This window comes from Patella vulgata, chromosome 9, assembly GCF_932274485.2.
Source record: "Patella vulgata chromosome 9, xgPatVulg1.2, whole genome shotgun sequence".
NCBI classification, from domain to species: Eukaryota; Metazoa; Mollusca; class Gastropoda; family Patellidae; genus Patella; species Patella vulgata.
In genome coordinates, this window is record NC_065887.2 from 7,198,662 (window position 1) to 7,216,810 (window position 18,149).

At 35.8% G+C, this 18,149-nt stretch overlaps 1 protein-coding gene across 2 annotated transcripts in view; it reads left to right on the top strand.

The window, feature by feature from the left end:
* LOC126807943 (collagen alpha-1(I) chain) overlaps positions 1 to 18,149 on the top strand; it is a 111,358-nt gene that overhangs the window by 65,870 nt on the left and 27,339 nt on the right. For both annotated transcript variants that reach the window (XM_050532872.2, XM_050532873.2), the window contains exons 3-8: positions 7,380 to 7,951; positions 12,884 to 12,949; positions 13,688 to 13,756; positions 15,213 to 15,360; positions 16,040 to 16,191; positions 17,328 to 17,510. In XM_050532872.2, the coding sequence (XP_050388829.2) occupies positions 7,380 to 7,951; positions 12,884 to 12,949; positions 13,688 to 13,756; positions 15,213 to 15,360; positions 16,040 to 16,191; positions 17,328 to 17,510 (1,190 nt within the window). The remainder of the gene's footprint in view (positions 1 to 7,379; positions 7,952 to 12,883; positions 12,950 to 13,687; positions 13,757 to 15,212; positions 15,361 to 16,039; positions 16,192 to 17,327; positions 17,511 to 18,149) is intronic.

Consider the following 18,149-nt stretch of genomic DNA (forward strand, 5'->3'; position numbering starts at 1 on the left):
TATCTATTGTTACTTTTCATATTTCACCCTCCCTCTTGTATCTTGAAACTATAAAAACATGTGTATGATGTCTTTTATTATTTTAAAAAACATTCTTTATTAAACATACATTATGCAAGAGCTAAATCTGTCTATTGCAGGTCTTTCTTTAGGCCTGAAATGTTATCCAAATTATTGATTAGACATTAATTAACCTATCCAGACCATAATCAACTCTAGATGGCATCGCTAGCCTGCGTTCTTTAGTGGATTATGAGCAGATTTACTGCATAACTTTCCTTCACGATTTAACGATTAAATGAATAATTGAGACTATGCTATTTATCATACTGACTTTAGTAATGATGATCAAGGCTAGGCGGAATTTCAATCTCTTAGTTCTCGGTTCATAGTGGATCAATTTGACCGAAATTTTCAGGTGGAGCCGGGTTTTTTAAGGCAACCCGTTCAGATGGCTAAGATGAACCAGTTTAAAATAAAAAAGCCTTCTCGAAGACAGGTCCAAGCTGGGGCTTTTAAACTGGTTTATTTGACCCAAATTTGCATTCAGATGCTTAAGTTAAACTGATTTAACGATCCCTAGGGTTTTTAAACCAGTTCAACTTAAGCGTCTGAACGGGCTACATGTTAGATATTCGTACAAGTGATGCGTGACATGAAATAAGCATGTATAAAACATCTGTGGTTGTCACGATTTCCATCATCACTGATTTCATTTTAAGAAACCCAAACAATTTTTTCCAATGTTTTCTGTAAAATTATAGGCAATTACTTGCATGTTGTAATAACGTTAAGTAACATGTTATGAAGTTGGGTGTTAACTCTAAATCCTCAATCATTTATTTATAAATTCCTGAATGTAAAAACATCAAAACCTCCCGTAAAGTCTCTAGATTTCAATTATGAAAGGATTATAATTAAACTACAAATGTTTTTAGCTCACGAAAGCCAAGGGGATATGAAATTAAATGAAATGGGGTGAACAACTTTTCTACACGAACGAAAGACAATGAAAGCTGGCATATGCCATAATGTGTGCTGTGAGAGAATTTTTACCCTGAATCAATTCTTAAAGGAGCTAAATTGCTAACATTTGGGACCTAGAAATTGACACAAGTGGGTCGCAACTCATATAATACTGTAATATGAATGTATATAAACTGATATACATTCAATGGTTTCCGTTTTTACTCTAATTTCAAATCAGTTATGTTCCGTGAAATAAGCCCACAGTTTCAATTGAAAGCAAATTTCTAGCGCCTGGTTACTCCAGTCTACATATGCAGTTGGTTTGGTGCAATATGTCTAGCCTCGTTCCTCCAGTCTCTTGCTAGAACTGGGGCTGAAACGCATTATGGTACACGATTCGTGTACCAATGGCAAATGTTTATTTTGTCTTAAATATTGGATATCAGAAGCCCATCTTTTTCCGGTAAGATAACAGCATCAATGTTGATTTAAATTGACAAATAATTTGTGTTTTCAATGTTGAAGATTTTGGATGATATTGAGTTAGAGTCTTAGCTACTTTAATGCAATTTCCAACTGTCTGGGGATCTGTAACATGTTGTCTTAATATACATGTTATCCCAGCCCAGAGGGCCAAGGTTCCAAAAGTTACCACTATTACCACTATTATGCCATGATTTCCGCATGCGATGAGCTCAGCACCTTGTCACTGGAACCGTTTGGACTTTGCTTGAAACTATCTGGAAGCTAGAGTTTATCTTCAGTGAAAAAGCTACTTTTGTTTTCACTTCAAGATTGTACTTGATTACGATAAGAAGATACTTGTCGAAACGTTGTGCTTTTAGAATAAAACCAGTGATTCTTTTCCCATAAAAATTGTGTTCTGTTAATGTGTTTCCCAAACACTGAATGCCACTTAAAGATTACCCTTCAAGATTGAATTGCTTGAGGTTTGATTCTTGCTCATGGAAAACACTACTTTCACTTTAAGATTGAAGTGCTATAGAGGTTTGATTTCTTGCTTAGTCCTGATTTAATTAACTGTGTGAGATGTATCGGCACAAAGAAACACCTCACTCTAAAAGAGAGAAAGAAACCAAATATTTCTAATAAATAGAAATTGAACTAAATCGCTACATATCATGGCCCAGCAAAAAAATAAAATTGTCTAGATTTTTTCATGCTGTTCCGTCATAGCTACTGTAACAAATGGCACAGAGTACAAAACATTTTTTAAACTCGTTTTTTTCCTACATCAAAAGCCTTGTGTGTTTTTTGTATTTTTAGAAGAGATTGTGTAGCTGGTGATATTAAAACTTTAGAAGTGATAAAACAACTCGCCTTCAGCTGTATAAATAAACAAAAAGCTAAAATAAAAGTAGATGTAAGGACATCTGTCTACTGTCCTACTAGCCTGTATATTATTAGTGGAATTATTTATATTAAGGATATGATTATTATTTGATTGTCGAGTTATCAATTAAACATGTGTTCATAGTTAGAATGATTTATGCATATAATAGCAGAGAGGTAAATATGTTGTGTAGGACCACATTACAAAACAATATACTAATTGTTGGATATGGCGGCCATTTAGGGCAGAGTTCTATTCTCGAAGTATGAAGTAGATGTATCTCTGTGTGCAGAAAAGTAGTAAATATGTGCTGTGCTGTGTGATAGTTGGTATATCTATAGATGCCTAGATTGTTCTGTCCTGGGGGATCACGTGGCTAAGTGGGTAAGACGCTAGCTCGCTAGCCTGGAGGTCGGGTGTTCGATCCCTGCATTGGCCGAGAAAGTTCATCCAGATTTTCCGGCGTGGTTCTCCCTTGTCAGTGATGCAGGACGGAGAGGCTGACAAGGAAAGCTGTCTAGTCGTTCGGATGGGACGAAAAACCGAGGTCCCGTGTACACATTGGCGTGCACGTAAAAGATCCCTTGACAGTTGGAATTCGATATAAGAGTAGGCCGTAGTGCCGCTGTCCGGGCAAAATTTCCCTCATAGCACACTGTATGGCGTATGCCCGTCTTCATTAGCCCAGGTTAGGAGCAGAACAGTAGGACGTTAAACCCCATTTCATTTCATTTTTGTTCTGTCCTGAGTTTAAATATGTATACTTCCTACAGAGAGAGAGAGAGATAGAGAGAGAGAGAGAGAGAGGTTTAACTCCACTCCACGCAAACTAGGGCATTTCGGGACTAACATAATGTTCAATTTCATTTCAATAATTTGCTTGGGCATAGGGGTCTTTAGCAGTTGGAGGACCAGGAGAAAAAACATGAGGTTGGATGGGCAACTCTACTCTTTGACATGTACAAGAGTGGAATCAAAACCATGTGTTAGTCCTGAAATGATCTAGTTTGTGTCGAGTGGACGTTAAACCCTATTTCTCTCTTTCTCTCTATTGGAGACGATAGATATATGAGATATACCGTTGTCAGCAATAGCCACCATCACCTGTGATTCTTGCTGAAATCTTTTGATGGGCCTCTGAAGGAAATGGCATCAATGACCCTTTCTGCAAATAGTTTAATTAGCTATTTGCTATTTTTCACTGTCTAAAAATTATACCACCAACCTTGAGAATTAAAAGGTGGCTAGGTGGTTAAGACGCTAGCTCGCTAGCCTGGAGGTCGGGTGTTCGATCCCTGCATTGGCCATGATAGTTCATGAGGATTTTCCGACGTGGTTTCCCCTTGGGCCCGTGTATACATTGGAATGCACGTAGAATATCCCTTGGCAGTTGGAATTCGATATAAGAATAGGTGATAGTGCCGCTGCCCAGGCAAAATTTCGCTCATAGCACACTGTATGGCGTATGCCCGCCTTCATTAGCCCAATATAGGAGCAGAACAGTAGGATGTTAAACTCCATTTCATTGAGAATTAAAGGTATTAGAGTAGAGTCTACAAAACAACCAAAAACATTAAAACACAGGAGTGGATATCAGTTGAGAGATGAGGGGTGAAAAATGTGACCTAATTGTTTGAGAAAAAGATTTGTGCAGTCTTTTGAATGAGAACCATGTTGCGAATGTTTGGTTGTAATTTTGGACTATTTGCTACTAGATACATCAAAAGCTTTCATCAAACACGGATAACAACAAAGAATATATTATGGCCATGTTTTCTACGACTGACAACTGACGCAGGGACTTGTTTTATTGCTTGTGTTATTGGATAAGTTATATCTTGTTAAAGCTGCTCTTCCGTCCAACCCGGGTCCACTCCGGGTTTTTTTATCTGGATCCTCTGGTTTCCTCCCACAGCTAAAGACCCATCAGAATTATTTAGATAAAATTTATACCATATGTTAGTCCCAAAATGACCTGGTTTGTGTCATATGGGCCGTTAAACCCCATTGCTCTATCTCTGTGTCAAAGCCGCTGATTGTCATTTGCATGTTTCAGACAATATCTACTTATGAAATGCTTAAACATACATTATTCAAGAGCTAAATCAGCCTATTGCAGGTCTTTATTTTGGCTTCAAATATTATATAAACTATTAATTAGACATTTATTAACATGACAAGACCATAATCAACTCTCAATGCTATCTGATGGGTCTGATTTTCAACAGATTTGGATCTGATCTGCGGTCCAACAGTGGTTGATGATTAACCGTAAAAATGGATAATTGAGACTTTGTTTATTATTGTAACAACTGTAATAGTGACAATCAAGGCTACAGTGTTATTGAAATGAGAATTTCTTGGCTCAGAGTGAAGTAATTGACTGAAATTTTCAGCATACTTCCTTTACATTATCTAGTTTTAACTATTAAAGCGAAAACTATCAGTTCTTTATCTAATCTTTCATAATGCTGCTTTAATTGTCGCTAAACTGTTCTCAAAATAATTATTAAATATTAGATATTAAATATTTGGGATCCTGAATAAATATAAGAATTGCTGAATTATCCCTTTAATCAAAACTGGGCAGGCACAAAAGGTATAAGTTCCAGGTTGTCGGAGTCCACAGAAATGAACATGTATGGTATTTAAGACACAAGATCTATATTGTTGAATTATCCCGTAAATGGGCGTCCTCGCTAGAGAGAAAGGGACATAATTTATAGGCGAGGCGGTACCACATGACCTCATTGTTTACCGTATAGCACAGTTTTCCTGTACATTCATTACGAACTCGTGTGTTGACAAACGTTAGTTTTTGTCGTTAATATGGAATTTAATACCGATATGGTCACACGGAAGCGAGTTTTTACTAGCGACACCTGGGAGGAATTCCTTCAGCGAGGACGCCCATTGGCTTTAATCAGGATTTTCTTAGGCAAAACTGGGAAGGCAAAAAAAAAAAGAAGCCGCAATGTTAAACTGTTGTTAAGGTCCACAATGTTAGGGGTCAACAGTCCCATGTATATCATACCAAAGGTCTGCTCTATAAATGAACATGTATTCACACCAGTCCCCCATAAATTGCACTATAACATTTTAGGGAGACATGGTGACCCATACTTTATAGAATGAACAGCCTTATAGTGAAGTTCTAGTTAACATGTTTAAATGTCACAAAAATTCTGTAGTTACATGTACACCCAGGTCAATGACATGGAAACATTAAAAACTTAAAAAAAAAAAAAGCATGTAAACATTAAAAACTTTAAATAAAAACGTCATCTTTGTAAAGTTTAGAAAATTGCTTTGTACATCCATTAGACTTAAATACTCTAGAATATGAAAAAGATGTCTACCTTTAAGAAAGTTGAATCAGACTGAATTCGGTCTTATTTTATGTGTGTTTGAATACTGCTGTAAGAATTAAAATTGTCAAATACATTTTTTTTAAAAGATTAATTTTACTTGAGGAGTACCTTACATTTGTTTGCTTGAAGTTTTTTAAATGATCTGTTCAAATGAGAAAATAGTTAAAATAAAATAAAGAGGGAGACAAACTGTTTAACAAACCCAGGTCATTTTGGGACTAAACTATGGTCTTTAGTAGTGGGAGGAAACCGGAGGACCGGGAGGAAAGCCATCGGGATAGGAAGGCAATTTACTCACGTACAGGCTTGGGGGGAAAAACTGTGCATAATGAATATTAGTTATATCTTAAAACTGGTTAGTGATTTGGCTTCAGATTTTCTGGTCCAACCCATTGCCCCAATTATCAAAATTGATGGGTGTTTTGTGCCTTAGACAGAGTATACATACTCTTTCAAATGTTTGTTGTACTTTTGTATCTGCCCGAAATGCTTAGTTGTAGAGCACTGACCTCTTTACCTCTTAGAATCCAGGTGAGAGATGATATTTCTAGCCCATTTATTTAGGGGGCTTTAGGGACATATTGGTCTGGACGTAAAAGAACCCTTGACAGTTGGAATTCCATGAAAGCTAAATAGAAATGCCACTGTTGAGGCAAAATTCTCCTACCTTGCATTACATACATATCTATTGAAATAAAAAAAAACCCCAGGTCATAATAAAGTATCAAAACGACCAAAGATTATTCTGTCGATGGGGCATTAAACCCATTCCATTCAGAAGTGTGAAATATACCAAAAATCTATTATAGTCCAGTCTGTTAAATATGGGTCAATATTAGGGTTGGACAGAAAGGTCAGGTAGGGTCAAACAGACAGAAAAAACAATAAAGTACAGTCATTGTGTATATTTTTATAAGAATAATGACTTTAGTAAGAAATAATATTTATATATAAATCATAGCATACATACCGACAGAGACACTAAACTAAAACGTATGTTCGAGTCATTTCTTTAACACCATATCGGACAATGTTGGTCAGATTCTGGTAGAAATAGTGTTGGTAGACGGACCATTTCCCAGTTAGGGAATCTGAAAGTTTTTGTGGACAGTGTTTAAATATGAAACACATTATTTCTGAAATCCAGGACAAACAATGGTTATTTATACCTACTCTTCTTTACTCTACGTATGTGTATTGACAAAACTATAACCTACATTATTTACCATTTACTATTCAAATACATGATGATCAAAACAATGATCTAAAACAATTCAGATACATTATCAAAATAATCATATAAAACAAATCGGATACATTATCAAAACAACATTATAAAAATAATTCAGATACATTATGAGAAGAACAATTAAATTATATTACCAAAACAATGATATAAAACAATTCAGATACATTATCAAAACAACAAAATAAACAATTCAGATATATGATCAAAACAACGATGTGTTAAGCTCGAGACCATTAAAAAACTTAAAATACAGACACTCGCACATGATTTGCAATGAAATATGTCACGCGGGTCAAAAATTTTAACTAGTGTAAATAATGTATGCTTGGCAGATTGCCCGTACCATTAATTGAAATAGTGGTACGCCAACATCAAAGTATGACGTCACATCTGTATTTTAATAATAAATAATATTATTTATTTTCTGTATTTTCAGATTCGGATGATTCTCGGAGTATTGATCTATTACAAGCAATAGGAATACCCAGTGAGAGTTCCGTCGATATAAAATATGCCACAGGCACTCAAGGTTACCCTTCCTTCGAACTCACACGAGGAGCCTTTATACGAAAATCGGCAGAAATTTATTTTAGGGAGCCATTATTTAGAGACTTTGCTATTGGAATGTCAGTGAAATTAGCTGGTAGAGAAGGAGGATTTTTATTTGCGGTGGTGAATCCGTATCAAACTATTATATCCTTCGGTGTCAGCATTACCGCTGTTGAATCGGATAGTCAGAGACAAAATGTGGCGTTGTATTACACTCCTAATTCTAGATATCAGGAAGTGCCGATTGTTGCTGCTAACTTCACGATAGATTCTATTGCTGGTCGATGGGCGAAGTTAGCATTACGTGTTGAAGGTGACAGGATTACGTTATATGTGAATTGTAAGGAATATCAATCCGTAGACTATCGACGTCCAGTTCAACAGTTAGAAGTGGAGCCCGGATCATCGCTGTATATAGGTCAAGCAGGAGATAATTTCAGAGCAACACCTAATTTTGAGGTGAGTATTTGAGTCTATTCATCTCTATTAAAGTATCTCATTCCTTAATCAAAAACAGTCCCCACAAAAAAAAAATGAGATGAAATGAAATGAAATGAAATGAAATGGGGTTTTATAATATCCTACTGTTCTTCTCCGACTGGGCTAATGAAGACGGGCATAAAGTAACTATACAGTGTGCTGTGACCCACATTGCCACATTGATTTCTCATCCCATCCGGGCAACTATACGTTGTATTTTACCATGTACCCGTCCTGAACTACTGATAAGGGGGACAACTAACAAATATTGCATCCTTAAAATATGTTATAATGAATATGACCCCAGGCGAGACCTTACATAATGAACACATATTTTTTTACATCCTTGCTACAAGTGTAATTATAATATGTTTTATATTATGGGCAGGGTGTATATCTATATAAACAAGTTTTATTGCCTAATACATCTCACCTGTTTAGCTTAAATTACTTCCCGTAACTATTTCATTCATCAAATTAACACCTTTATCGAGTCATGTTGCTGTCACATTTAAAGTTATTTTGAGAATGTATTTTATTTGATATATGCGTATGTGGCAGCTACTTAAAAACTTCCCCCTCGTCTTCATTATGACTGGCATGGTTTCGAATCCCCGGTTGTACGTGACAAGGAGTAGGGTCGCCTGTCCAACCTCGTGGATTTTCTCTGGGTCCTCCGGTTTCCTCCCACTGCTAAAGACCCCTATGTGCAAGCACATTATTGAAATAAAAAAATTAAACCATATTTTAGTCCCAAAATGACCTAGTTTGTGTCGAGTGGACGTTAAACCCCATGTCTCTCTCTCTCTTTTTCATTAAGACTGGTTAATGTGGAAGAGTTAGAATTTATAAATTCCATTTTGTTGGATTTTGCATTTAACACCTTCATTACAATTATCAATTATATATGGATATATTAAACCAAATGTGTGTGTTTTTATTGGGTGGGGGGAGGGAGGGGGACTGGAGAACCTCACAAAATTCATTTATTTTGATTGTCTGTCCTTCGTGTTTAATCTGATTAAAACACAGATCCTATTTAGTTTCGTTTTATAGTTCAAAATTTCGTTTTACTTGTCTTTACTACACTAGGATCTGGACGCGTTGTTAATATTGACGTGTTCTGAATGATGTGAGCTATTAGCCAATGAAATGGTCTGTTACGGCGAGCTTTAGGCGTGTTTTGCAAGGAACTGTGGGTAATCCACTAGTAACATCAATGCTGATTGGTTAATCAAATGTCTGACATCATAGGGTCAAAAGCCGCTCGTATGACCTCTAGCGCGACCTATCACTACAACCGGTCAGATCTTCATGTAGTGTAGGCCATCGAAAGTATAAAAAAACGGAACGAAATATAGATCTGTATTTTAATCAGATTGGTTCGTGTTCAGACGAAAAAGTTACGATCACGAGTGTTTATAAACCAGTTTAACTCCTGTGTCTGCTAATTGTTATACCTCACAATGTAAAGATGTCAATGATGAGCGGGCCAGCTAGGCATAATATTTTACCCGTGCTCTTGTTTTTCTTACATTGTCTGACATTTTGAAAGAAACTCTGTCTGCATACTTTCTATCTGTACATAATTTGATCAACTATTTCTCTTACTTTTTATTACCTATAGAAATACGAAACTAAGATATCTATCTAACTAATAACAAATATTTTTACGTCTGCTGGTGCAATAAATCATCTGGCATTTTTTACACATTGTCTGCTCGCGTGGACCAAAATGAACTTATGCAAGCCAAGCATAATACGGTAAACACAAGATACGATAAGGAATTGTGAGTCTAAGAATAGTAACTCTTCTTTATTAATTGCATGATCTTTTGTGCAGTATTCTGCAGTTGCTGTGAAGTTAATGCAACTTTACGCAAACATATAAACTGGTTTTGTAAAATATCTGGATTATTTTAAATTTTAACATTTTGAATTTGTGGACCATGCATAGTAGTTAGAAAAATATTTTCTTTGAGGTAACTTTTGCTGTGGGTGCAGTATTAGAATATTATTAAAAAAATGAAATAAAATAAAGTGGGAAATAATGTCTTACGTTTCTGCACCAACCGGGCTAATGAAGAAAGGCATACGCCACCTGAACGTTGAGTAGGCTAGTCATAATGTGCCACTGGTGTACTATGAGGAAAACTTTGCCCGATTATGGCACAATGGCCTACTATTTTTTCGATTTCCAACTCTTAGGGGATTTTTAACATTTTGTCCCATCCGAACGACTAAGCCTGTTTTCTGGCAAGGGCCTCTGCATTACCAATAAGGAACAAGACTGGAAAAACCCAAGGGACTTTCTTGGCCAACACCAGTATAGAACCCAGAGAAAGTTTATTTGAGGACCCGGAGAAATCCCACGAGGTTGGACAGGCGACCGTACTGTTTGTCAAGTACAACCGGCGAATCGAGACCATGCCAGTTGACTCAATGACAAACCTTATAATACAGCGTGCATGTGCTAACCATCGCCCCCCCCCCCCCAAAAAAATAATTTTATAACAACCACTATTTTACAAGAACTATAATGGTGATATATATTCTGTATTTGATGATAAAATTGACAATTATGGATATTAGAAAAGTGGAGATCTACAACAACTGTCTCATTAATAGACTACAAAGTTAAATTCCCTTAAATATTTTCTTTCAGGTAACTTTTTTTGCAGGTGTAATTTTCCAATGGAATGTTAATGCATGAAACATATATATATATACTTGTATGTATATATATAGTGATTGATAAATTATATATCAGCCAATCTCTACAAAATGTTTCATGCAGGTATATTCCATTTGAATATTACACCTGCAAAAAAAGTTACCTTAGAGAAAATATTGAAGGGAATATTTATTCCATTTGAATATTACACCTGCAAAAAAAGTTACCTGATAGAAAATATTTTTCTAACTCTATATCTCACCTGAACACCATCCCTCTTTCATGGCACATGTAATATACATTCAATACGAATGCTGAGTCAGTTATGTACTGTTATCTGATGATACCATTTACTTACAAACCTATAAATTTTACTAATGAAAATGTTTGCCATTAAATTATACAAATCATCATAACTGTAAACTAATATTTAGAAGTGATTAGAAATTATACAGTAGTCATTAATTAGCAGGTGTGTAACTAGCTGTAATACTTGCTACTTGTAATGTGAAAGCATGACTAATTCTTTTCCACCACTGTTGAATACACAAACCCAACCAATAGGTGTATATCATTTAAGAGTGAGTGAGAGAGAGAGAGAGAGAGAGAGAGAGAGAGGTGGGGTTTGTTTAATGTCCACTAAACACAAAGAACATGTAGGTCATTTCAGGACCAACATATTGTTAAATTTTATTTCAATTATTCGCTTGCGTATAAAGGGTCTTTAGCAGTGGGAGGAAATGAGGGGACCCGGAGGAAATGAGGGCCCTACTCCTTGTCACCTACAAGCAGGGAATTGAAACCATGCCACTTGACTCAATGACAGACCTTCTGTTTCAACGCACATGTGTCACCCCCCCCCCCCCCAATCCTTTAAAAGATATGGTTTTAACACCTTAGTGACCTAACACCTACTTAATGACTAATGTCTGATTACTAACAATTTTAACTAACTAATAGACATTATGCATAGAAAACGATAGTACAATGCCTTGATCAATTCACAAACCTGACGCCTTAGTTTAACCCTTAACCGGTCGACGTCATTTTGACGTTATGACGTCAAGTGGTCAGGTTAAGTAAAGGCTGACGTAAAATATTTTGTATGCCTATTTCAACCGACTACTGCCGAATTATTATAAGTGATAGACTCTTGACACCAATAAAAAAGTTGCTGGGGATAAGTTGATCTATAATTTGCAAATCATTCTAAATCCTTTTCATCAGAAATATCGTCTTCAGAATCGGTGTCATCGATATAATCCGATTCGGAATAATTCATAAGTATTTCAACCACTTTGAGCATCTTTAACGTTCCCGACACCGTTAAATTACGTTTTTCGTCAAAAAATGTTGAACAAAGACATGGTTTTCTCAATGCACTTGACAAGACAAGTTCCTGTCTGACACGCATGCGTGGCCATATCAATTAAATACGAAACTAAATACTCAAATGTGGCTTATAAAAAAGGTTCTTGCTGTGGTCGACTTTAGCTGTATAACGTTGTCGACAATGACCGGTTAAGGGTTAAATGTGAAATAAAATGAAATGAAATAGGTTTTAACTTTATACTTTTATGCACCAACTTGGCTAATGAAGACGTTCATATGCCATGCATTGTCATATGAGGGACATTATGCCTGAAAAGCAGTGTTTCTGCCCAGGCTTCATCGATTTCCAACTGTCAAGGGTTCTTTTATTGACTTTCTCACCATTTCTTTGATACCAAGAATTTAAAATAATATTTGTATCTAGAAACTGAACTGTTTTGATATTAAAATATAACAATGTGGCCAAAGTATTCTTTAACATACCATAGAACTGACAGTACAGATAAGGGTTTGGCACAGGGGATGGGTGAGGGGGTGTTTGTAGATGGAGTTATGGTGGCAAGTTGGATCTCTGGCCATGTTTCCTTCAATAAAATACTTATTCCTGTGGGTACCAGCAAGAGGGTGTATGTATTGCCAAAAAAAAAAAAAAAAATGAGTGTACCTAAAATTAAAGTGTTGAAAGGTAATTGAAGGTAATAGAGAGTCATCAGGCTTTATTACCTGTAGAATTTGTGCTACAAAATGATCAACATTTCTTGTCAAAATGACCGACATCAAACTTAACTTAGATGATATCAGGAAAAATAACCTGCATCATTTATCCTTTAAAAGTTTTCTTAGTATTATCTAAAAGGATCAATGAACTTGTATAACTGACTGTTTATTTTATTGTATATTTTCAGGGAGCAATAGAAGAATTAAAAATTTATGGAAATCCAAATGAAGCGGAGGGAGATGATTGTAATTTTGTAAGTGTAGAAATTTATTCAGACATTTAATTTAAGGCTGATTAGATCAACTTGGAATAAAGGTCCAAAGTTGTTTTCAGAAGCCAATCTTCTTGTAGATATGGAAAGATTGGGTGATTTACTGTGGGCAAAATGTAAGATCTTGATTCGATGATACATGTAGAAAACTCATTGATTTCGTAATGTGCAGTAATGGTTTCTCATCAGATATCGACGGACAATACCTTCTTGTGTATAGTTATATCACCAAGATCCAGTTTCACAAAACATTTTCAGACTTAAGTTAAGAATTTAATCAACTTTCAATCACTGTTTATGAGAAATATCTTTGATCCAGAAACACAAAACTTTGCAGATAGTTTCTTATTGATGTATTTGATACATTAAAACAACAGAAGTTTTTGAGATGGCTATATTTTAGTTAAAATAAGAAGAACAATTTTGAGTAAATTCTTCTTAGTTTCTATATTGATGTATTTATGCATTAAAACAACAAAAGTTTTATAAAGGGCTATATTTTAGTTAAAATAAGGCAAACAATTTTGAGTAAATTCTTAACTTAAGTCTGAGAATGTTTGGTGAAACTGGGGTCAGATGGACTAATCCAGTTGGTAAGATCATAAGAATTCTACTCCTCTGCATGCAATCACAAATGTTATTAAAGGGAGATAACTCCATTATATGATGTCCAAACCAGCCTTGTATAATGTTTAAACCTGATGAAATTGTGTTTTGTAGGATTTTAGTGGATCAGGATCTGGACCAGATATAGAAATAGAACCAACATTATTTCCACAGTTTACTACTGTAAGTTTTAGATATTTATCTCCCTTGATTCTAGCCCAGCGTAATTAATTACTAAAAGAATCAGTGTGAATTAAGATGGACGCCTGTTGGAAGTCTTAAGATATCACATGAAAATATCACTGTTATTTTTGCTTAATCTAAGAGATTTACTTGGACAATTTCTGATTTCAAGAATATAGTTGTTAGTTTATGTATACTTCTATTAGATTGTCCATCTATGTCTGAGCATCCATAGGCGTACAGGGAAATTTTTTACTGGGGGGCGGTGGTGGTTGGTGCCCCAAAAATGTAGTTAGGTTCTTAGTATGTTACATAATAATCATAATATCTCTTTTGCGATGAATAAGTTCTTAATTTCTAATTCATCAATAAAAGAGAACTAAATTTTATTTACTTGTAATATACACAACTAAAAACAGTTGTTTATGTAACTGTAATTCGTGGCTTACTGTACTCCAAACAATAGAGGGTTCGAGTCTTAAGATTTCTATTTAATTGCCTAACTATAGACACTCTGAATTTAAATTCGCTGTTAAATTGGACGCATTCAAGAACACAATATTTTTTTATACAACTTTTACAAAGTACAATTGTGTGCCCAAATTTTCCCAGCATTTGGTGCCCAAAATGGGGGGGGGCTGCTGCCCCCCCAGCCCCCCCAGCTCGTACGCCTATGAGCATGGCCAACCTTTTACAAACCATGTGGCTGTATGTTCACACATAGATAAGCAAGACAACTCTTACATCTAGAGCCATGTAATATACAGGACACATGATTTACCTCATACACCTCGCAATGTTTCGTTTGATTAGAGCTAATCCCACTTAACACTGCTGTAATGGAAGCAAATTTCTGTTCCAAATTATGACTGGTCAATAATCCGATTAACAACCAAGAGCTAACTGCGTAACAATATCATTACACTTTAAACAGAGCTCCAAATTGGACCAAATATGTCCACAATTTCATTATGCCCAATGAACCAGTGCATAGCAGAATATTGCAGAAATACTAATTGCGTGACAAACCGCGCTGTCAAAACCGATACAATGTAAACAATACTGTTTGGTGACAAACAATACTTTCACCATTTTTAATACCTTAAATCACTGTCCAAAGTTTTAGGGAAGACCCCCAGATTAAACGAAGGGCTGACATGTTGCTGTACTTGGGATAGATTTGATTGAACAGGAAGAATAGACACACTCCCTCAAAAGCTCAAGTATCAGAAGCCAATCCAGCAATGGCCAGAGAGGGATTTCTCAGGCCATTGTTTCAGGAATATGGATTTACCTAACCTCAGAAATACATTGCCACTAGACGTACAGATCATGTTGTAGAAGTATCTGATGAATGGCATCCATGGTTTGCTAATTATACCTGATCTGCAGTAAAAATAGTTTTTATAGAATTTATTGGAATATGTTTCAAAACTATATTTTCATGTATTTCTAGGGTGTTCCAGTTAATCCTACACCTTTTGATAGAAACAGTTTTAAGGGCGACAAGGGAGATAAAGGTGATATTGGACCCCCTGGTTCCTATCGACCTCCACTTATTACACCTCCACCACCAGATCTAGCAGGACTTATTGGACCTAAAGGTATTATTCTTTTACCAAGAAAAATGTCTCATAAATAATCACAATCGTGACAAACACATCAATTATAGTATTGTTCATTTGTGAAGATGGTCCATTTACAGATATTGTCTAACACGGGAGATTTTATGTTAAATAGGGGCAAATGGATAATGCCTGAACGTTGCATCAGAAGATCTGTCATTGAGTCAACTGGCGTGGTTTCAAATCCCCGGTAGGAGTAGGGTCGCCTACCCAACCTCATGGGTTTTCTCTGGGTCCTCCAGTTTCCTCCCACTGCTAAAGACCTCTACGCACAAGCGAATTATTGAAATAAAATTGAACCTTGTGTTAGTCCAATTACGAATATTGCCTTAACATTGGTGTGTGCTATGAGGAAGAGTTTGACTGGACAGCTGCTGGGGGTGGTGGGTGGATAGGTGGCCGAATGCTTAACATGTGCCATTCCATTATAAGGTCTGCCATTTAGTCGAGGAGTAGGGTCGGCTGTCCAAACTCGTGTAGTTTTCTCCGGCGACTCCGGTTTCATCCCACTGCTAATGACCCTAATACGTATGCGAATTATTGAAATAAAATTGAACCTTGTTTTAGTCCCAAAATGATTTAATTTATGTCGAATGGATGTTAAACCAGATTTCTCTCTCACTTTGTCTTTTAATTCCGGGGATTTTATAATGTACAGGTGATAAAGGAGATATTGGTGAAGCTGGAAATCCAGGATTCCCAGGACAGAAAGGACAAAAGGGTGAAATGGGTGAATTAGGTGTGGCAGGTGTTGCTGGTGCTCGTGGTGAACGAGGAGAGAAAGGAGAAATCGGGTTAACCGGACCATCGGTAATTACCAAACTTTTAATATTTCCTCAATTTACGCCACATAAAAAATACTCTCAGATGTCTTGAAAATGCTGTATAACCTGTTTTTATGGAAAAAATAGAAAATAAGAGAATCCTCAAAAATTACATGTTGTTCACATTTTCTATATAAATGATAAAACAAAAGTAAAGACCTCCCACCTTCATCTTTTTATTTGTGTTTGGTCTGTTGCTGTTCTAATCCTTTTTATTGTTAGACTTTTGTTGATACTTTCTTTTATTGACTTTTTTTATTCAAACAAATTTCTTGCTCAGGCTATTTGAATAAGATTGGGGGACAGTCTTAGCCTATGCAGAAACCTTTGATTTATTGATTCTCTTGATCCTGCAAATGACCAATCACCATGGCTGAAACAACATTTCACACATTCAATTTTTTTTTCCAGTTTTAACGGCTAGATCTATTTGTTAAGGCCAATTTAATTTGCTTGAAGGTCGCTGAGATGTAAATAAGGTTAGGGCACTTGATTGTTGTTAACAAGATTGTCAGTTAGGGGAAACATAAGGTCTAGGGTTTGGGTTAGGGTTGGGATTAGTGCAGTGCTAGCCCCGTTTTACATCTCATGACCTTTGACCAAACTCGAAGTTGGTCTTATCAATTAGATCTAAACACTTTTTACAATCTTTAGATTTTAGTTAAGAGTGTTAGCAATGACTGCACTTCTGGGTTAAGACTAGTAAATGCTTCTAAATAGAATTATCTCCCTTGATGACAATTAGTCTTTGAATGGGAAAATTTACTTGAAAGTCTCTGAGGAAACTTTTGCCTTGGAATTAAATTCGAAAGATATTCTAGGGAGAATTATACATCTAATAACCCCAGGCTTCACAAGGATAAAGAATACAATTTTTAAACAATAAATTTAGGGGGAGACAACTCTCATTTTGGTGATTTTTAAGATATTGCCTAGTGCAGTAATGAAAAATACTCTGTAAATGTTTAATAGATGATGTTTGTTTGTGAAGTTCTTCAACAAGTTTTATGACACTGGATTAATATATATTTAATTATATTAGGTTAATTATAAATAGTTTTTTGTATGAGGCCTACTCATTCTAAATCTTGAATTAATTTGTTTATGACTGTATATTTTTAGGGTAAGCCAGGTATTGCTATTCAGGGTCCACCTGGTCCTGTTGGTCCTCCAGGGTTACCAGGGTCTATAGATATTATACCAGAATTAGAACGAGGAGAGAAGGGAGAAAGGGGCCTTCCAGGTTTACCAGGTGTTCCAGGTGATAGAGGTACAAATGGCTTACCAGGTGAAAAAGGATCAAAGGTAAGAACATTAATTACAATTTAGAATTAATCTATACTGGAATTTCTGAGGGAATCTTTCCATTATATTGTTGGAGCAGTGTTTTTGTCTATATAAAACGGTATTTTATTAAAATTACATTGGCGGTTTATCACTCATAAAAAGGCATAGCCAACTTCCCTGTCTTGTACGGCATGCATTCAGTCCATGTATTATAATGCCCATAATTATCATGTCTGTTATTTTCCGTTGTTGACAGCTATTTCGCGCAAAAAATCAACCATTTTACACATTTCGTAGTAAGCCATGCCTAATATGGTGGGCGAAGAATTCCATGCGACATTGAGATCGTGCCACTGTAAATGGGAATTTCTGTATAGAGTCTCAAAAGACTTGCTTTCCATACAGTTTTAATAGGCAGCAATTCAGCAGTGTGTTTAGCAGACAGTAAAAGTCAAACATATTATATAAATATAAATTGGATGAAACGACTACCGATTTTTCAAAATGTGAATCGGTTTGAGCCAGAAACCGAATCAACTACGACTAAACCGATTAATCGTGACAACCCTATAAATTATCAATTTATCAAGACTTTCTGTCTTTCTCTTTCATTGCCTCATATGATTTATTATGAACATCATTATTTGTATTATTTTG